The sequence below is a fragment of the Patagioenas fasciata genome, chromosome 12, assembly GCF_037038585.1.
Source record: "Patagioenas fasciata isolate bPatFas1 chromosome 12, bPatFas1.hap1, whole genome shotgun sequence".
Taxonomy (NCBI): domain Eukaryota; kingdom Metazoa; phylum Chordata; class Aves; order Columbiformes; family Columbidae; genus Patagioenas; species Patagioenas fasciata.
Window position 1 is genome coordinate 10,954,614 of NC_092531.1, and position 22,500 is coordinate 10,977,113.

The window sequence follows — 22,500 nt, forward strand, 5'->3', positions numbered from 1 at the left end:
TATTTCTGAACAGAAGCATCAGGATGTCATATTGGACTTTATGTCAGACCATTTATACAGGTTATTCATCACCTTGGATAGAAACTTGGTTTGCTCAGGGACCAGGCAGATACAAATAAAGTTTAAAATTACATTACCGAAGCATTCCATCTTCGTGGGTTGAATTGGGTAAGGGACCATCAGATGGACTGACAGGTAAATCCACATCTGGTTGACCTCCTTGTGCATACACTGGCTTTGGTTCTATTAAAATATCAGAAGATTTCAAATGTTCACTTGGTCATTTAAATATGAGAAAAATTTTTTGGTTTGTTTTGCTTTTTTACACCAACTGGCTTTTATCTGCTGCCTTAAAGCTTATCCTTTTCTTTTGGAAAGAAAGAATAAAATTTTTTTCTGGTCTCATTAGTTGTACTGCACTTATCAAAATGCCTTCCCGGTCCATGACTGTAATTAGTAAGTGCTACAGTAACAAGTATTTTCATAGTGTTTAGAGTTGTGTCTTAGGAACAGTAGTTCTAAACAGGTTTAGCTACATCCTTCTTTAAATACAGTCTGCTACAGTAACCCATAAGAACAAATCTACTGCTTGACTCAGAAGATAAACGCCTGATGTTAACCTTGCTTGAGAAATCAGGACAAAACTGACCATCACCTATAAATAGAGCTGTAAACACTGAAGTTTGACTTCTAGATAATGGGCAGAGCCCACAGCTTAGGTTTTCAGGACTGAAACTTTAAGATATAAATGGGGTTAAAGACTGTTTGTATTCAGAAATAAAAATAATTAGGACTTAGATGGTATTAAGACTTTAGAAATCACTCCATAAATATGCAATGGCCTAAAGTCTCTACTGGTCATCCATTCTCAACAACATGCATAATCAATACATTTTAGCATTTTTACCTGGGAGTGGTGGAGTTTGTTTCTCAGTTCTTTCAACTGTGACCTCTTCCACAGTTTTAGAATTATCATCTGCATTCTTCACAGGTGTAGAGACAGCTCCTGGTTTAGTTATTCTCTCCTCTTCTCTGCTCCGATGACTGTATTAGAAAAAAAGATTCCACTCTGCATGTAGAATTGTTTCTGAGACTTTGGTCTATGAAGACTACATACATCCATTCATTAAGTTCAGGTTAGGTGGGTAAGAAACTACCATTTAACAAGGTTTTGTTCTTCGACTACCCCATTTTTAACAATTCTCACCATTTCTAAATCTGACCATTTTGTCCCTATCTTAATGTAATAAAGGACTTCCAGATACGGCTGTTTAGAAAGAAGAGGGACATGTTACAGAGCATGTACATTCTAAAAGAAACCAACAAGCTCATATGCTGTTCAAAATATCTATTCTATTCCTGGGACGAGACAAATAAGCAAGGATATAAGTAGTATTTGAGAGAGGGCAGACACAAACAAATCACATCTTTTTCTATAAGATGAGATTTAATTGCAAAGGGTGGAAAAAAGGTACTTCCTCAAAGGTAACAGCAGCTTGGTCAGTGGGTGCCAGTCCACCTCCTCTCACTAAGGAGAGGTCTGTACTGGGGGGGAAAAAAAGGAGACATTTTTCACTACCAACAGCTAGATGGTGCTACTAGGCAATAATGAGTACCCATGTATCCATTACACAGAGTAAAGGCTATTTTAATCAAAACTGATACTTCAAGAGCTGAAACTATGACTTAGGAAAAGAGCCCAGCAAATCTACTCATCCGAGATGCGTCAGAAAGAACAAAAGAAATACTAAGGATCTAAATACAAGCAGAATATGCTTTCCTAAAGCAATGTGAAGTTTGAAACATCAGAAAGAAAGCTGAGCTATTCAGTCAAGACATACTAAGGTTTTTTTCAGTACTTTGTTCTGCCAGCTTTAAAGGCAGTTAAAAGCAGAACAACACAGGAAAATACTGCAATCATTACAGCAATCTGGGAAGACACAGGCACTCTTGCATTACAAAAAGCCATCTTGTTACATATCATTGCTACAAATAAGTACAGCAGCCTAATTTTTTTAATAAACCCTTATTTGTGCCTTTTTTATTCAGATAATCCCCTTTTGGGGAGCTTCTAGAATCGATTAAAATAACACTAAAGGCATTACATCTTGCAACATTAAAAGTAAGTATTTTTCCTTCCACTTTGCTTCCAAACTTCACCAATAAAAATTTTCTTATTTCCCTTTCAGATTTCCAGCATATTTTGATTTGTACATAAAATTAAGTGCACAAGCTAAAAGTTTTCATATTTTACTTGCAGCACTAGACTGAAGCGACTGGACTCCTCATTCTCTTGAGAATAAGTCCTGGCTCATTAAAAACAGATATATATTTAGCTGTTTAAATGCATTCTAAGTGTCTCACAAACAAAATAAGTCCCGTAGCAGTGTAAGCTACAACTAATTCACCTCCCTGCCCAAAGATTTTTAGGTAATGAGCACTAGTTAATGAGAGCTTACAGTAAATTTTCCCACGAGCCCTCTCTACCTGCTTCTAGGCAAATCCACCCTGCCAAACAAAAAGCCTGCAAAAGGTCAGTTCTACTCAAGACAAAATTTAAATGGTAAAAAGCAAATAGAAACACAATTGTGATAGAACAAAAGGGGAAAAAATCAGAACAGCAGGAGAGCAGAATTCTTCTTAGTTTTGCTTGAATTGTCCAGTAAGCCATGAATATTTCACATTACAAGATTATACAGGAAACAACTTGATGCTGTCACTGGTTCTAGGTGATGGAAACTTGTTAAAAACCACCAGCTGCACTTCCCAAGAGAAAAAAGTGTTGTTCAGTGTGTGCACTGCGACACTATTGTTTAACATCTGTGCTGTGTCAGGGCCCCCTTCACCTCACTTCCCCCTCCTCCCTTTTTTTAAACTATGCCTAACGGAAGCATTTTTAAATAACCTTAGGCCACAAAATGCAGAGTCAGCTACACACTAGTGCCATCAACTCTGGCTATTGCTTCAGAACAAAAAAAAGATTGTCTGCAACACACAGCATGTTTGTTTGCACAGAAAAAGTTTTTTAAAGAATATGAAGCTGCAGGCTCTTTACAAAAGTGTTTTTAGCACATCTCAACTATTTAGCATAAGAAGGCTAGAGGCATCTTCCTAAGTACATTCCAAATAGGGTTGATTTTTGTCCTATATTCAAGTTGTCCACCTTGTTTTGCAACTGGACATTGCAAGAAATCCCTCACGCTACACATAAATTGACAACTGCAGTATGTTGTCAACCTCATCCTTCCAGAAATGATGATATCTAACGCATTTCTTCAAGTTCTTACATTCTTCCTGCTGAGGTTGAAGCAGTAAACACATCAGAAGACCTTTGTGCTATTCCAGTACCCAGGTGAGAAAGGCAGAATAGGAGGCAGGGCTCCCAAGAGGGGTTCTTTGAACTGGTCAAACCCAGAGATGGCCCTTGGTGGGCCTGCCAGCACTTTCCAGGATGGGTCACACCAAAAGCTTACCTAGCTCAACAACTTGTTACTGCCAGCAGTAAGACCAGACAGATAGGAAACAATATACGACAGTCACCCCAAGTACTCTCCAACTACGGGTACAGAGATCTCTTGCTCATTCTAGTTTTTAAGCACAACTCTTAACAGATTATACAAAGTTGCCTTATGTTAACAATATTCTATCTTTAGGATGGATTTTTTTTCTCCACCTAAACAGTTCTGCATATCTTTAACATTATTTGTATCTTTTAAAAACCTTTAAAACATGGAGAGCTCCTCCTCAAAGCCAGGATATATTTATATTTCACCTAGTACCTCATTCACTATCAGTTGGTCTCCAGGTCTGAGTATCTATTTGTATCTGCAGATTTATAAAATTTGTTCTCTGGATTCTTTACAAGCTTGACTATGGGTAATCTGCAAATCCTCCACAAGTGAAAAATAACATACAAGTATAATTAGTCCTTTTTATTGGTAAATTAAGAAGAATATGTTATAAAAATCTGAGTTTCAGAAAGACTGTTCAAGAGACATCTGTGAACTTCTGGTCTAAAGAAAACAAGTGTTATTTAATGTTTTGACAGAACACTCAAATCGCAATTATTATGGAAATTCGAGATCCAGGAGAAACGCAGGCCCAGTGGTGCATGCACCAGTGTGGAATACTGAAAGATGGACAACACTGACGACTCTGACAGACCCCAAAGCAATACTGAAGCCAAGTCTGTTAGCAGATTCCTGTACTCTAGCATGCACCTAAAAGCATGAGGTTGTAGTTAAGGTTGTATGAAAGAACTAAGAGGATTCCCCTAGAATTTCTCTCCATGTTAACACACAAACACTCAGTAGAACAGGGTGTAAATAAAGACTTATTATCTTCAATACATTTTTCTTATCCTTCTTAAGCTCATTTTGAGGACTTTTTGCTCTTTTTCTTCTTCAGCTTGTTGTTCTCAAGCTTTTTTTTTCCTCTATATTCTTCAGCCAATTTTTTAAAATGAAATAGTTGCAACTAGAATTGCAGATCTTAGAGCAGTTCTGAACTTGTACAAATAACCACTACAAAGAGAAGTTCCTTTTAACATGTTTTTCTTTACATGGCTCAGGGCCCAGATGTTCTGATCTTGAGAGGGACATGTCCAACAGGAAGTCAATCCACGCCAAGGTAGCTCTTGTTCATAAAGCAGATATAGCGGATGCATTCAGAGTTGAGATAACTTCAAAGTTCCTTTTCAGGAAGGATTTAATTCTTCTGACAGCGCAGTCCACAGGGAGGAAGTGACCATCTACCTAAACCACTCTAACAGGACAGGAAAGCACTAACACTAGGGTAAGTCCACCATAGTTTCAGTTGTGATAGATATTTTTTTTCCTCCCTTCAAAAGCCTTTTTCGCACTGTATTAGAAACGCCTGTCAATAAATTTTAAACCTGACAGAGACCTCAGTCAACTTTTTTTAGGTGTCTCCTAATTTAAAGCTATATCTAAGATGGGAAATCTACAGTTTCATTGACATTCAGAACTGTCCAGTAGAACATTCCTAATAGTTGACTACCATCATGCTTTAACTCCAACTCCAGAAGCCGGGTTTTGTTTTTTTTTAATCCTTCCTGAAGAGAGCCAAGGGGAGGGAAATTGAACCACAACCGAAAACAAACACCACACATACAAAAAACCCCCACAACCAACCAACCACATCATCCCCAAACCCCACCATTTTCCAACTTAAACACTCAACAATAAACAGCATGTGATTCCCCTCATGAAACATGCTTAGACAGCCACACCAAGACATGAGGAAGGTATCGTAGAACACCAATTGATCCTGAACTTCCAACACTGTCTTCAAAACCAAGGCTATGGAGCTATGGTCTTCCCCAGCTAAAGAATGCCTTGCGTTGGCCAACTGATTATTTACTTTAATATGGAGAAAGTAAAAATGAGTTAACAGCTCACTTGTATTTTTCCTCAGACACCACATGAATAAAATAACATCACAAAAGGCCAAAGAGCTCTCTACATTCACTGTGCTTGCTCCTGTTTATGAAAGCAGGAATTAAATCCATCTAGTACAAGATGGAAAAAATTATGGCTGACCTTTTAGCTTTCTAAATAATGGGATTCTACTAATCATTAAGAGCAAAGCCATGACAAAACTCTGGAACAAACCGAAGTCTGTAGTTGTACAAACCCTACAGTAATAGGTCACAGCTAAAACTACCTTGATGGGTTGAAGAAGTGGTTTGACAGAAACCACGCGCAGTGCAACAAGAAGCACAAAGTCCTGCACCTGGGGAGGAACAACCCCATGCACAAGTGTGTGCTGGAGGCTACCCAGCTGGAAAGCAACCTGGCATAAAAAGGTGTGGGACCCTTGGTGAACACCAAGTTGAACAGAAGCCAGCAGCATGCCCTGGCAGCAAAGAATACTGCAGTGGTCTCATGGGCTGCCTCAGGCAAACTAATGCCAGCTGGGCCAGGAGGGATCCTGACCCTCTGGTCAGCACTGGTGAGGCCACTCCTGGAAGACTATGTCCAGTTCTGGGCTCCTCAACACAAAAAAGACATTGAGGTATTGGAGAGAGTCCAGCAAAGTGCCACAAAAACTGTGTAGGCATCTCTCCTGTGAGGAAAGGCTGAGAGAGCTGGGACTGTTTAGCCTGGAGAAGAAAAGGCTCACAGGGATCTTCTATTTTTTATATGTACCTTTTATATATATAAACAATCTATCAGAAGGGAAGGTGCAAAGAAGGTTGTAGCATGGAAGGTGTTGGTCTCTTCTCCTAAGTAACAAGCCATAGGACAAGAGGAAATGGCCTCCAGTTGCATAAAGGGAGGTTTAGATTGGATATTAGGAAACATTTCTTCATGGAACAGGTTGTGAAGCACTGGAACAGGCTGCTCAGGGAAGCGGTAGTCACCACCCCCAAGAGCATTTAAAAGATGTATAGATGAGGTTCTCAGGGACATGGTATAGTGCTAGAGTTAGGTTATGGTTGGAGCTCATGATCTTAAAGAGTCTCTTCCAACTGAAATGATTCTATGAAAGAAGATGGAGCCAGGATCTTACCAGTGGTGCCCATTGGCACAACAAGAGGCAAAGGGCACAAACTGAAATACAAGAGGTTCCCTCTGAACACCACAAAACACTTCTTTACTGGGAGGCTGACCAAGAACTGGCACAGGTGGCACAGGTTGCCCAGGGAAGTTGTGGACTCTCCATCCTTGGAGCTGTTCAAAAGCCAATTGGACAGCCTGGGTCAACTGGCTCTAGGTGGCCCTGCTTAAGCAGGGTGGGGGTGGTTTGGACAAGGTGACATTTCCAGGTCCCTTCCGACCTCAACCATTCTATGATGCTGCACAAAGAACTTAGAAATGTGAAGATGGCTGATAAAATCTGAGCTAGCTCTCCTTGCACTCTAGCTGCCTGAGTTCTCACAGCTATTTTACTGCACTATGAAGTGTGCACTTCAAACCCAATGAAGAATCAGGGCATCCTGGCACCTGGTACCCTACTGTAAAGCTTTTCCTACTAATAATGAGGCTCCTACTTGAAAATAAACTGTCACACCTTGTGACCTCTCCAAACAACATACATGGAATAGAAGCAAAAATGTCTGTAATCCATAACCCTAAGCAGGTGCACATGCAGGTAAGATCCGTCTTGCAGTTTTGTTAACTCGTAAAAGACTCTAAAAGCCTTGAAGGTGTAAGTGGCATTTTCCCCTTGGGCAAAAAGTTCTTAATAACAAATGAGGCACATCTTAGTTTTATGGAACTGCCAGCTGCAATTTGTTTTTCACACTTTTTGACAGCATCTAGAAATCTTCAGATACGGCCTCCAAATTTGGAATTTGTGACAGATCAAGCCGAACTTTTGCTCCGTTTTCTATGAGCACTCAGAAGGTAAACTTTTCTCTTACAAATATTTAGTAGACTCTAAAATCCAACACTGAAATTCTATTTCAATAAATTACAACATCCATTTCCAACTGTGGATATGTCAAACAGAACAGATTATTGTTGTTCAAGACTGAAGTTTCACATGGCAGTAGAAAAAATTCAAAATTCATATAAAATTAGACTTACCTACTTCAGAATTATCATGAACATCCCACTACCAAGTTCAAATATTAGAAACTACATTCCAAAAGCTGAATCTGCTGTGCAATACACCTTATTTTGTAGGAATTAAATGTGATCAGAAACATTAGATAACTTCTACAGAAAGTTAAGTGAGGAAAATAAAAAGCCTATGCCTAAATAAAGCAAGATTTCAACAAGTTTACCCAGGCTGGACATTCAATATGATCTGTGCTACTAGTCATCTCAAATATCCTTGTAAATAACTGCTTTCTACAACCAAATATAACTGAATAGGCTTCAACAACATAGATCACTACAGAACTTACATCATCATTCATACAATCACGCTCTAAGATTTTTTTTTTTTTAAGGGATAACACAGAAGTTAAAGGTTCATTTTCTCCTTAAGTCTAAGAAAATTTGGATCATTATTAGCTGCATCTCTGAGAGAACGCACGACATTACTACTACCACCATAGTTCTGCATCACATTTGTCACACCACATAAATTCAAGCACTCCTATAACTTATACATCACATTAAACAGTTGATTTAAAAATAATACAATGCTGCCATCACCTGCTGTTGCTGGGCTGCTGTGGAGAATGTCTGGAATGGTCTGAAGGCTCTGACCTCTGGTCAGGAGATCGTGAACGACTGCGGCGGGGCCTGTCATGTGATCGGTTGGAATGATCTGATGCCAGCGACTGAATTTCTGAAATGTCTGTTAAATAAAAGTTGTTTTTTCATGAAATGATTGTAATCAAAATGGTGGCATGACCTGCTCAAATGGAAATAAGCTTTTGCAAAGAATTTTTATGAAAATGTTCAACCTATGTTTATTATTTCAAAACAATATTCCTGAAAGAAAAATTGCAAGAAGAGGAAATGCATTTTTTTCTTTATTGTTTTAGAAGGTGTGGATTTCAATCATATTCAAACAAAAATTACACTCGCATTACAATCTTACTCCTAACTCTTCTCCCCCCCACCCCCTCATACCACTTATGTATTTCACATCCTCACACCACAGGGAATTCTTCTCTCCCTTTGGAAATGAAGTTTATTTATACTCACCATCTCTTTCTGAAGCATTAGCAGAATGAATACTGTCAGAAAGATCAGGAACATTCAACAGTGTAGCTCGTTCGTCTCGCTGAACAACCATCTTCAACTTGCCTTTTGACCTTTCTATTAGTGTTTTTGCATCCGCTAAGGACATATTTTCTGTCACTGTGCCATTTATCTGGAACAGAGTAAGAAAAAAGCAGATAAACTTCATGAAAATAAAAACCCCACAAGTAGTGAATCTCCAGTCAAGATAGTTTTCTGTCTGATGATATTTAGAAATAGCTAGAGATATTTATAAAATTACCACAATACAATGGAAGACTACTGGGCTCATCCAAATTATAATATAGAAAATTATTTTCATTTTGCAAAGGTACAGCCTCTATCACTACTAATAAACTTTAAAAATATTACTTCTGTTTTTTTGAACCAGCATTGCTATACTCAGCAGAATAAGGAATGGTATGTTTCTCTGCACCACCACGTTTACAGCAGTATCTTGAAATAGAAATTGTTAGCACAAATTAAAAATGCCTGGGTATATTGATTTCTACAAAAAAATCAAAATTTAACCCAAAGGCAAGTTCTAGTGTTGCTCAATAGCACAACTCCACATTTTATCTCATTCGATCTAAAACGTTTTACGTTATGCACTTGCAGTGGGCACTGTTTGTCTGAGTAAGGGCTGGGGAATAATACCAAAAAAGAAAAACAAATTAAAAGACCACAAACAAAACCCCCACCACTTTATACTTTTCCTTTCATTAGAGAGGTTGATTTATACTTTCATTTATTGACATTTGAAATAATTTAATTTTAAAAGATAGATCATCTACTAACAATAATTATGCTCTTAAGAGAGAACTAATTCTAAAAACAGTTGTATCAAAGAGTTTCCCTTGAACAAACACCACCACAATGTACTATACCTTGAGTACAACATCTCCTTCCTGAATATTGCCATCTCTTGCTGCCAGGCTGTCCTGGGATATTTCTTTCACAAATATGTGGCTTGCCAACCGTAGACCATACTCTATATAACAGCAATAAAAGAAAAAGACTCATGAAGCTACAGTAAAGAAATGAGGTAAGTAGCTGAAGATTTACAACACTGCTTTATACAACAGTTACAGTGGAAACACAAAGAGGAGAGCAAACTTGGCACATGAAGGGCTGTAGTGGAATTACCCTATGGATTTACCATTATATCAATCTCTTGATTGACCCTGCCTGTAATCATAGCTGTTGTTCAATAGATAAATTAAAAGCTACCTACAATTTCCCCTCTTTCAAACACAGACACTGGACACTCAACCAAAGTATATGGAAGGTATGTGGCCACTGACTACCAGCTGTCAGATGCACAGTTGGGATTTGTTTACGTGATATAATACTTTACCTTTAATTAAGCACATGTATTTCGGAATATTAAAAATACCACCAGAAATACAATAGCAGGTTTTAAGTTTTCAGCTGGTAAAATGGACAAACCTTTAACAACACTGTTCATACAGTCCCTGAAGCCCTTAACACAACATTGATTGAAGCAGTTGGCCTTTAAAAACCAGCAAAAGTCTTAACAAGAGAATTACATTCAAGTTACCTTCATTTTTCCTTGATTTCACCAGTGTTACTTTGGTAGGTTTTGCAGGTTGACTGGAAGTAACCGACCTTCTGTCTGATCTCGGCGATAAGCTTCTCTCTCTACTAGCACTTCGATCTCTTACCCAGCTCTTCTCATGCCTTCTGTTGGCACTTGGGCCACCACGGCTACTTCTTGGATCACGTATCTCTTCATCATAGCTATCATCTTCATTTTCAGACACTGGGTCAGGTTCTGTTCGAGCCACCGGAATCTGAATTTTCTTCATCCTTCGGATAGTCTACAACCAAACATTAGGTATCGACCACTGGCTGCGTAATGCTAATGGTGTTAGTGAATGTCAAAAGCCAAGGTAATCCCCAAACTCAAAAGAAAACACACAGATGTATTTGTGGACGCTCTGAATTCTTGCATCCATATTTTAAAACTCTATCAAATTCATCCAGGAGATTCATCAATACATAGTACTAGAAATCTGTTTTTGAGGGGAGGGTTTACAGCTGGCTTAGTCCTTTCTTGCTTCTGTAAAAGCAGCAAAAGTGTAAGAATAACAGCCGTTGTAGCATAAGAAGATATTCTGTCTTCAGAGCTGCACATTTGAATGCCCTCCCTCTTTGCTTAAACCCACAAGCTAGTTACTGGCACTGCTAAAAATTTCTTGTGCTAACATGTAATCTACTGTATGCTCAGTGTGTTGACAGTAATTCTCCTCAACTTTGAAGCCTCCTCATCTTCCCAAGCTGTGTTTAAGCAAACCACAGCGGAAGGGGAACATTCCGGCTCCAAGTTCAAAGTTGGCTGGCACTAACGCAGCTGCTTCCAGAGCAAGGCCCAGCCCTGCTCAGAGGTTTATCTGCTATGTTACAGAACTGAACCAAGTTATACCATAAAAGTTTTCATTAAGTGCTTTTCTCTGCATAAATATGCACACCAAATACTTAAGGTATTGAAAGCCCTGCACAGCTCACCACACACTTTGTTTCGTGTAAACTTTAAAGAGTTGCTAAATCTACAAATGCAAAACATGACACAATTTTAAAAACTGTACTAAAGCACACAACAGCGGTAGAAATCTGTCAGCACAAAAGCTCTTCTGAAAGTCTTAGAAGTCAGTTTTCCTGAAATAAGAAATGGTTAAACATTGTGCATGGGCATTTTACTTTTTGTAACATAAATTTTAAACTTCTACAGAAAGCTGGATTACTACCCTTTAGTGATGACCTATTGCGTTTTGCAAAATTCAAAAGCCAACCACAATGAATAAGCCTACAAAATTATAGGAATTAAGGTAATTATGCTTTATTTTGGCAAACTGTTTACTAAGCATAAAAAGAACTATGTTAGTGCCTGATCAACGGGTAAAGTCCTGTAACATACACCAGCCTTTGAAAAATTTGATAGAAGTGCACTCAAGAAAGTAAAGAAATATTAAACAACGCTGAGAATCAAGCTTCTGGCAAACTCAGAACTTTCTCATGAAGAAAAGCAGTCTGAACTAGGCAGTGCCACACTACCCAAACATCAGCATGCACAACTAAAAACAATCTGGATGACCAACATGATAAATGTGTCAGGATCATCACTTAAACCTGAAGCATCACGCAGGTATTATTCAAGTACCTTGCATCATGTATGTCTTTCATAGCAGACACCACACCACTTAACTTTTGCTCTTTAACTACGTAATTTAAATAAGCTTAAATCTTCAAGACATTCACTTACAATTTTGGCATTCTTCCCACTTTTCCTCAGCTGCTGAACAGCAAATGCATGCTCGACATTATCCATTGAAACTCCATTAACCATTGCAACACGGTCATTTTCTCTAAATGAAAAAGATCACAATGCACAATATAAATACTTTATGCCAAGAGGAAAATATTGGGGAATGGATGTCCCTGAACAAACTATCTGTATTATAAACCTGTTACACAAATAGCTACAAATAGACATCTTGAGAGCAAAACAAATCAGGAGGTTAAGCTATCCCTCACAAATACCCCCAAATCAGAATCAAGGTATGGTTTGGCACTTACTGTAGTAGTCCTTCTGCTGGGCCTCCTTTCAGCACATCAGAAATAACTATTGATGTCTCACCACTCTGAAAGTGAGGATTATCTCTGCCTCCGGATATTGCAATACCAAATCCAAATCCAGGGGCCTATAATGTAACAAGAGAAGTATTTTTACTTTCTAATATTTACACAGTCACAATTCACTTTCTTGTGTCAAACACAAAACAAGACGGTCCTATGGGATGGATACAACTTTTAGGAAGAAAGAAGGATCAATGAACCATGAAATCCAAGAACAGGAGATTAAAAATAAATTAAAAAACACTTATAGAAGGCAAAGAGTCTCAGACTAAGTACGCAATCTCTCCCAAGAGCAAAATATTAAGAGTTCCCATCTGCATTTTTATGGCCTGGGCCTCAGGTAGTCAACAGTAAGACCTCAGTCTTCAGTGAGCACAACATAATACACCACTGTCTTGAGATACTGATTCAAACCCATATCAATTCCTGCAACACTTGCAGGTTTCACATTATGGTATTTACCCAGCCTGACCTCACTTAGCTCAGGGACTGACAGGATTGCAGCACACAGGGGTATGACTGCAGGGTCAGTTCTTGGGAATAATACGAAGATCACTTGTACCATTAAATACATCAAAACCTTGTCAGCACTTGCAAATCATCTGCATCTTAACAAAAGTAATTTGCTTCAATCTTTTCCCTCTAGGGTGACCTGCCACTCCAGCAAGGTCAATGCCTCTGAAGAGTTACTCCTTTTAGATATCTGAAGATGCAACAACGATGCTTACATTTCTGCCTGGAAGCAGTGAGGGTGGGGAAAAAAGCTTTCTAACCATAACTGATTTGCAGACTGTCTAGCTTCTCCATAACTGCCCATAAAACACTGTCAGATAGGTATTACTGTTCATATGTTGTATTCTGCTCAGAAATTTATTTTGAAATTTTGAACTATACAAAATACAGTCACTTGATGGCAAAGATCAGGTTTCAGTCAATTCCTTCTCTCCTTTTCACACAACACACACTCCATGCTGGCAGGCTTATCTCCTTCTTTTTCAGACTTCTTGACAAACGTGACCCAGCTTTAGCAATGAGTTTCATAACTTTACAGTGACAGCAGACGCAACATGGCAGTCTGCATCTGTCTGTAAGACACATGATGTTCACCTTTTTGGACAGTAATTACTGCTCAAAAAACCTGTTCCCTATTTCTCCCCAAAACAGAGGTCATAAAAAGGTGGTTCAGCTTTAGCCTGTAAGCAGTGAGTAAAGACCACCCAGTATTAAAACAAAGCTTTGGAGATTCACTGTTCAGAACCTGATTCCAACAGTTAGCTAATACTGCTGCCAGCTATGAAGAAAGCTTTGTCTAGCAAGTGTGCAGGAGTGGGAAGGGTACACCTTACTGCTTCTTTGACATCCATCTTAATTCATTAAAGGGAGACTGGACATCTTTTCGAGATACATTCCAGCCAGATAACCAGAAATCACAGCTGGGATGCAAGAATTACTAAGCGAAAGCCTGTGCCATGCAGGAGGATGGTCTAAAGGATCACAATGACGACTTATTGCCAGAGCTGAGGTTTTCTTTCAGTTTTATGTTTTAAACAGTCAACAAAGAGAATATATAATAGCCTATGAAAATATGTAACAAACACTCCTTTCAAAACAGTAATATTTCCCCTTTCTCATGCCACTGCTTCATCTTTCGGTTTTCCATTACTCTAAAAAACAGAATTCAGTTTGTGCCATATTTGGGTGGGAAAGGAAAGGGAGAAGAGAGATAATAACAAAGACAATCAAGTCAAACTTCATTTGAATATATTATATCTTTCCTTACGTCATAAACAAAAGAAATCAGAGTTCTCCACTCATATAAAGAAACACCATCACCAGGCTAAGGCCAGGAGAGATGCAGAAACTCATTGTAACCCTCATCTTGCTCCTTGCCATTCTATTTTCGTTAGAGTAGATTTGCAAACCAAATCACCAGTATCAAGATGGCTAGTTTCATACATTTTTTTTTTCAAGAAGCCATGAAACACCATGGTCTCACATACAGACAGCAGTTGAAAAAGAGTATAAGTCCTATTAAAGGCTTTCTAACAACATAAATCACAGTCTAAAGAAATACTTCAAATTAGAACGTTCAAATCAAACCCAAAGTCTTCTTGAAAATTTAAGAGCTCAAATAAGAAATCCTTCCAGCAAACTTAAGCTGGAAAACCTTTTCATTTTATCCTGCTGCCTACCATCACCTTAAGAGATACATGATAAACTGAACTACCCTCGGAAAACCGAATCTAGCTCCTAGACATGTCTGGAAATAGCAAGATGTTTATCACTACAGATTATTCCATATATAAACACATAAAATTTATCTTTTTTTTTTTAACCTGCCACATCACAAATTCACCTGTCAGATGTTGCACTGACAGCACAAGAAAAAAAAGAACTGTACCATTCTGCCCTCCCATAGTGAGGCAGCAAGGGAGAAGCAGCAAGGTGTGTACACACCCCGTTTCTGTTCTGTGGGGGAAGGACACGCATTTAACACAGACACACAGAACTTCAGTTCCCAGCACAGAGAAACCAACACAATATACAGAGTGCGCAGTTCCTCCTTGAAGTCCTTTGCAGTTAGGTATATAAAAATAGAAGGTCTCTCAATAAAAGATAAACTGTAGCTACCTGATAAGCTTTAACTGAACTTGAGACTGGCTCCATCTCTTAAGAGCTAACTAGCAACCCAGGAAGTTGGAAGGATAGTAAAGAAAGGGAACAAAAACTCTTGGTTAGAAGTTCAAGCCTCTCCTCCCAGGAAAAGTTTCTAATAAGTCGCTTGACAATAGTGCTGGAATTCACTAACTACTGTGTTAAATCACAGCACAGTCAGACTGTTTAGATGCACTGTTGCAGATTCTTCAAGATACCTGAAGCAGATGGATTAAAAGACAAAAATCTGATGTTTTGAACCACAAAGTGCCTGAATTGACACACGTATACTGCAACTGGTGGAATTAAGTACACTCTGCCCCTAATCTGTAATGACGTCTCTGGAAAGTAAAGGTCAGAAAGAAACCCTTCAAAAGCAGCAAGCAAAACTGCAATATTCAACAAGAACTCCCTGTGTAAAGCACTCCCTCTTCTTTCATTTGGCTCATCTTCCAAAGTTTATATGGCATACTCCCCCTTTTTAAAGGGCGACTACAGGACCAAACCTGTACCTTTTACAAGTGTGTAACAACACTTCTGAGCTGCCATCGATTGGTTTAGAAATCAGTAATTGCTCCCTATAACAATGGAGAAATATTTTTTAAGATGTTTAGTACCTCAGACACTGATGTGTCAGTAACTACAGAGACAGATTACCTTCTATAGTACCTGCTAATGTGCCTTTTTTGGTTTTGCTTCAGAAAGAAATTGCATACAAATGCTATCTACTTTCCTAAAACTTGATGATTACTACCCAAAACTGCTTTTTGTTTTTACAGTTTTGGCTACCTTCACGGAGTCCATGAAGAGTTAAAGGGATCCTATCCTGTTCTGTCAGACACAGGAACAACAGAGTTAGAGTGGAGAAGAGCACAGGCTTAAAATAAAGCAAAATTGTCAGTGCTGGAATTACCATCAGGACAAAACTGAGACTCAAAACAGAAACAAATGTAGTGAAGAGCATTCTATGCATCTCTGCTCTCACCACACACACCCACCACCTAACAAAAAAACTTTCATTTCCCTCTCATTTGTAAGGCTGCTCATTATAACACAGGTTAGTGCTCCTTACTCATTAAATAGTTTTGGCCAAATACCAGTAATAAAAACCAATTAAAATGGAAAAAGAAAGCACAGTTACATAGTTTATTTGGGGCACTTGGATGGACAACAGATGCTTGCCATTAAACAGGTACACGTGAAAAGATTTAGACTGACACCAACTCTGGATTCTCAGCCTCTCCCATGGGGACTTCAAATTTTAGACAGATTTATTCTGGATCAGACACTTCCAACGACTTGTCTAGCCTCACTTCGGAAGGCAAATACTGCTAAAACGTACAAGAAAGTTTGGTGAATCCTAAGAGTTTGGCAAGCATGCCAAGAGAACAGGAAGCCAGCAACGGGAAGCCTGACTTGCATCTCGCCTGTAGAAATGCAGCACGTGTTAAATGTCATTAACTCCATCATTCACAGCCAGTTTACTGCCTTCAGCTAAGCCAAAATCAGAGGGACTTCTCAGTGTGCCTCACTAGAGAAAACAAGTTCAGTTCTTCAAAATGTTTTTTGTGTGGCTGACAGTCGATGGTCTCTAGCAGTTCAGCAGCTCAGCCAAGAGGAGCAGCTAAGCTCACACAGGAAATATTGCACAACCAAAGTGGCATTTCAAGCCCATTCCAATTCCATCAACTTCCAGGTAACTTCATGGATAACTGAGATCTGGATGCATTTCACTCCTAATGACTAAACTGAAGTAAATTTACTTGATAATCTAACACTACAAGAATGTCACAAGTAAAAAGCAAAATCAAAAACTCAACAAGCAAATGTAGTCACTCTCCTAAATTCTCTTTCCAGTACTAAAGATATATTTCGAGCACCAATTTGCGTAACACTAGCATAAAAGCTTTGGGATTGTTATCCGGAAGATGGAAAACATAGCATTAATTTCACCAGTTAAAAACAAGCAATCAAAGTTATTAACGGTACATGCCATCAGTCTTCAACACCTAAACGAGAGATTCTTACTCAGCTAAGGAAACAGTTTAATCAGTACAGCTGACAGAAGTCTGGCACATAAAATGTCATAATCAAAATTATAATCAAATCACACTTTCACTTATATACTGTATCAGGACTTCCGACTATGTTGCAAACATAAAGTCATGATTTCTAGTTCCTACCTACTATTTCAAAATTTCTTCCAGGTAACACCATATTACAGCATTTGGTTATTCTTCGTGCATTCACTGAAATCCTTATTTTCTGGTTTCACTGAAGTTACTGCTCCAACTAACCAGAATAATACCACCTTGAAGAGAAACTAAGCTATCACCAAGTGTACTAGCCAGCCCTGTATTGCCATAGCATTTTTTTGTTTGTTTTTTAATATAAGACAGAACTCATTTATCGGGAACATGAGTAAAAAAAAAGTCTACACAGGTCCCAGGTATGACTTGACAGCTTCAAGGAGAAAACATAAAGGGCAATTACACACTGAAATAGCACTTCTTGATCAATACCTTGTTGACCTAAAACTGTGGGAAGCTTGCAGAGTAATGCAGACTTTTGGTTTTACCTATACTGTTCTTTCACCATGTGGTTGCAATTAGAGACAGGGTACTTTCTTAGACAGCCTTTTGGCCCTCTAAAGAGACCAGGTACTAAAATGGTTACTTTGAAGCAACAATATTAAACTTATTATAATCAATACATAATAAGTTTGTAGAGAGAATTAACATTTTATCTGATCAGCTGATCTACTTGTACACATTTTTAGTTGCAAAGGTCTATTCATGTGATCAATGCTACAATTCTAAAACACCTTGATTCTACACTGAAGAAATGAGGGTAAATGATAAAACATGCTCTCGAGAGAAGTCTTGTGCACCTCCCTTTTGTCACAACGAATACAGCTATTTGGGCCGCGATTTCATGGTCACTTAAATATGAAGCTGCTGCCAGAAATGGCATCCCACCATGCTCTGACTTTCCCTCAGCAACTCATTCCTTATTGTCTCTCTTGTACAGCTTCACAATAGCTACATCAGAAAACAATTTAAGAGTAACTGAAACAAGACAACAGACAGTCCAACTAAAAAAGCTGTCTTCCTATTTGCTGATTCCTAGTACACGTTCCTTTGTGTTAGATGCACATTCTGACCACCCAAAAAATCACTGCTTTCAGCCACTATTTCAAGAGGTAAGCAAATAAGGCACTTTTGAACATCTTTATTTATACTTAACTACATTGTTTTATGCCCCTGCAAATAAAAATTTAAAACATTTAAGTATAGTTACAGCATAATTGTTAAGGAACACTTAGATTTCTGACATCTTTCAGTTACGTACAGAAGTAATCTAATGTTTCTGGCATGGTTATTTGCAGGCAGACTTATCTCTGAAAGCCAACAAATAGAGCTACTATCAAATAGAGCTTTTACAACACTTCTAAATTTAAACAAAGGAATATGACAGTTTCCTTTTCTTTTACTTCCTGACATCTGGTTCTCTCCTATTGTTTTCAAAAGCCACCAGTATCCTGAGTCAGGCACACACAACCAATTGGATGAACTTACCCTGTGAAGAGTCACTGTGTGTTGTTCCCATATAGCTGTTTCTTCCATTGTTGTGCTCTAAGGAGAAAAAAAACACCCAAAAATTAGACTTCCCTATCAGTAGCTATACTCAATTACCATATAATACCACAAATAGAAACTTACAGTCAAAAGTAACATTAATATTCATATTGAATAGCTACAGAGAAGGAGGATGGGCTCATTAGTTACATGTTTATATATCACATCTGAACTTCCCATGCTCCATGGGAAGAGGGGCAGGAGGAAGAATAGGCAAATTAGATTTCTAATCATTATTATTTCAGAATTTGAAGTTAAAGAAGTTTAAAGGGAAAGACTACATACAAGAAGCATGTGATGTAGGCTCTCCTGATTGCTCATTAAGTATACAGTAAACAAAGCCACTCCAAGGCCCACTTTCGGTTTTCCACTGTGATCATTCTTCTTACGCTTGTTCTAATTGCATGCAGATTACCACTAATTCATGGATGCCCAGTGACATATTACAGTTACTGCATTATGCATACAGGTCACATTAAGCAGACACCACAGTCTAGTGCAGGTTCATTTCTTTGGTGAAGAGTAGCACTGCAGAAATAAACAACGTCCTCTCTAAGGGAACCAGATTAAACAGTAACATTATGACAATATTTACATACCTGCATTTCTGCTTAAAAGAGCAGACACTTGCAATATTTAGTGTGTCACAACAAGCAAACATTTGGAAAGGGGAAGACCAGGCGAGGAAGGAAAAACGAGCAGAGCCAAAGAGTTGAAAATGGGCAGAAAGGCAGCAGAAAACATATCGTGAACAGCATGAACTCTCCTTGCTATCCTGCTGCTACCTTTTCTACCTTTCAAGAGTCTCCACTGTTCTGCCCACTATCGGGGTTTTTTTGAAAATCTGCTTTACTCTTAACTTGTATCAGCTACAGTAACTCAGCAACTACAACAAAAGTGCTCCTAACTTTTAATCCAGCCCTGCATTATAATAGAGAACAGCAGCAGAAGTGTTTAATCTAACAATTCCTCTGAAAACTTTTATCCAACATCTTAATATCAGAATTTGCAACTAAGTTTAAGAAATTAGTTGTTCTCATGACCTCAAAAACCTGTGGGTTTTTTTCCCCTCCACATTTTGTGCTCTCATTTCAACAGTTAGGATGTGCTACATTGCTGCTCATTGCTCTTTCAGGGTTCACTTCTCCTGCAAGTGTTGGAGCAACTTAATTGGGATATATTTCATTCAAACAGCTTTCCCCACCTCCCACCCATTCAGTATAAAATGTACAAATTGATTCAACTCTACTCCAGAATTAGATTATTTCTCTCCAGCTTTTTAAAAGTAGGTCAAATATACATTAGAATAGTAACAATTTACACACACAAAGCCATCTTTGAAACAAAACAGAATGTTTTCCTTGCTAAACTGTTAAGGAATACTGATTTTTCTTCCCTACTTTTGATGCTCTCATTCTGTCTTAGTTTTGGCAAGAGTTTTTCAGGCTAAACATCTCGTCAACAAGTGATGAATTATCTCTGAAAGTAAGCTTCTAAAATAGAAAACTTTAAGTAGCTCCTGTTTAGAAAAAGGTGCAACAGGAATGCAATAAGTCTCAATTCACATTTTAATTTAAACAGGTTGCCTCATTTCTACCTGCAATTATAAAAAAAAGTAGTTAACCTGCCTGGCTCATTTAATTGCACTCATCCTGGCAACACCACACAGGTACCAGCCTCCATTAGCACCCGGAGGCACTTCTGCACAGCTCACACTTTGAGCTACTTGGCTAATGAGGTACCAGATTTCAATGGCTGTGAGTTCTTGCGCCTCACTGTTGGAGCTCGGTACACAGGGCATGCTGCAAGCACACCAACTGGTTCTGGGTACGCCAAAGACTGACAGAAACCAGTTTAACCAGTTAAACACTGAGCCCACTGCATCTGGGAGAACTGGCAGTCCCAGAGTCAGAGCAAGATACAACAACAACAAAAAAATCCCACAATTGCTAAGCAGTGACTAAGAAAAATGGAAATGAGCTGCAGAACATGCTTCTGAGAACTGGGAGAAGACACACTACCCCACAAAACAAAACAAAACACAATCCCCCCAAAAACACCCACATAAACTCACCAACCTTTCTAAAACAAGGCAGGGTACACACTGTTCAATCTACTGACTAGGGCTGCCATTTTTAACGTCTTTTTCCTTTCCATAGAAACTCTGTACTTCCACTTTCTTTCCTTGTTCTTCTCCATTTTCTTGCTCACACTGTCTCCTCTACTCATCTATTGCTATCACCTCTCCTAGATTTTACTAATACATTCATTTCAAATTCACAAGACTCGGAAACATCAAATGTCCATTAGTTGGACAGCAAACCAAGTAATGTGTTATTTTCATTCTTTCTGCATGCCCAAACAGTCCAATCAAGAACAGTGAAAACAGTTCAAAGGCAGCCTGAGGTGAGCTGTTGGCTTTGACACCAGCTGCTTCTCATCTGCAAAGAACTGCGTTCACTCACAAAAGACAGAGCAGTTGGATGAAGACCTGTGAAGGTACTCACCCTGGTAAGCACTGACAACTGAGGCAGAAGAACGAGTGTCTGCTACCACCAGCTGAGCTGAGGTCCCTGTAAGCGCTCAGTTCTTCATGCAACATTTGTATTTAAGGAATCTTATAAGGCCTCAATTCCTAAGTCTCTAGACATGGCAAACACCACTTGTAATTAAGGGGTGGGTGCAGACAGTGTAGGTTGGCAGTGGTGGTGTCAGCCTCACTGTCTGCTGGTGCGAAGCTTGGAACCACAAATAATGTCACCCACCACTGATTTATGGGAAATCAAGGTGACTCAGCAGGAACTGAGAAACACGTGTAGCCTAACATGCCAGAAATTAGGAATATAAGAGAACACTAAGATGCTATAGTCTAAGATTAGACTAATTTAATAGATACCATTAAGTATCTTTGAAATGCAAGTGACAGCATTTGAACTTCGTGAACTCCAGATACTACATTACCTATGGTTCTCTGCACACACTAGGAAAAAGAAAAAACACACAAAAAACACCACAAAAACACACCACCCGAAAACATACCACCCCAAATAACCAATCAAAACAAACAACAACACAGAAAGAGAACAAGGGTATCATGACTTCAGTGTTGGGGGGAAAAAAATATTTTGTGCTTTATTAAAATGAAGGGCTTTCTTAAGCTCAACTTAACACCCTTATGGGCTACAAGGGTCCTTCAAACAGCCACAAAAATTTTTTGTTCCCCTTCTCACCACATTTCTTTCCTGTTTCTCAATGGCTGGAGTTTTCTTTTTCTAAACCATGCCTTTTCTCATACAACTCTTACTTTCACACATACAACTGGGTACATGCAAACATATATGACTGAATTTCCCCAATGGATTAATTCTGTACTTATGCATCAAGATTTTTCCTTCAACCATTGTGAAGGAAAAAAAAAGGCAGTCTCGCTGGTTAGCAGTGTGAGCATGTGAGCAATGCTGCCCTGCATGCACCTGGCACTGCTGCAGCTGGAAGAGCTTTAGCAGCACTGGAGCCACTCAGGAGCTTGACAAGATGCTTTAAGTTCACATTTGGAAAAATTCAAACAACAGCCACTGAAATTAGTATTTTGTATCTTAAATAATGCAAGCTTCCTGAGGTACAGTTTCTTGCAAGATAACACTTCTTCAGACTTCTACATCTAGAGGAAGAGCTCAGACTAAGGCCAAAGCTCCAACGTATTCTTGAAATCAAAGCCAGAATAGTTTCCCAACGTTTCTTTGCAAATCTAGGGGGACTTAGTAGAAGAATTCTCTTCCTTGTTTTAACTGAACTGAACTGCTTTTCCTAAGTGTGACAAGAATGACGAGCTGGATTTTAAGCAATTGTTTGCTCGATCAGGATGAAGTTGACATGAGGTAAAAGTA

The 22,500-nt window shown here is 38.7% G+C and overlaps 1 protein-coding gene across 9 annotated transcripts in view; it reads right to left on the reverse strand.

Moving 5' to 3' along the window:
- The window catches only part of TJP1 (tight junction protein 1), a 187,877-nt gene that overhangs the window by 24,273 nt on the left and 141,104 nt on the right, over positions 1–22,500 (reverse strand). For all 9 annotated transcript variants that reach the window (XM_071813853.1, XM_071813854.1, XM_071813850.1 and 6 more), the window contains 9 exons: positions 18,554–18,610; positions 12,261–12,385; positions 11,947–12,049; positions 10,225–10,504; positions 9,551–9,654; positions 8,628–8,796; positions 8,130–8,274; positions 908–1,044; positions 138–243 (listed from right to left, as the gene is read on the reverse strand). In XM_071813853.1, the coding sequence (XP_071669954.1) occupies positions 138–243; positions 908–1,044; positions 8,130–8,274; positions 8,628–8,796; positions 9,551–9,654; positions 10,225–10,504; positions 11,947–12,049; positions 12,261–12,385; positions 18,554–18,610 (1,226 nt within the window). The remainder of the gene's footprint in view (positions 1–137; positions 244–907; positions 1,045–8,129; positions 8,275–8,627; positions 8,797–9,550; positions 9,655–10,224; positions 10,505–11,946; positions 12,050–12,260; positions 12,386–18,553; positions 18,611–22,500) is intronic.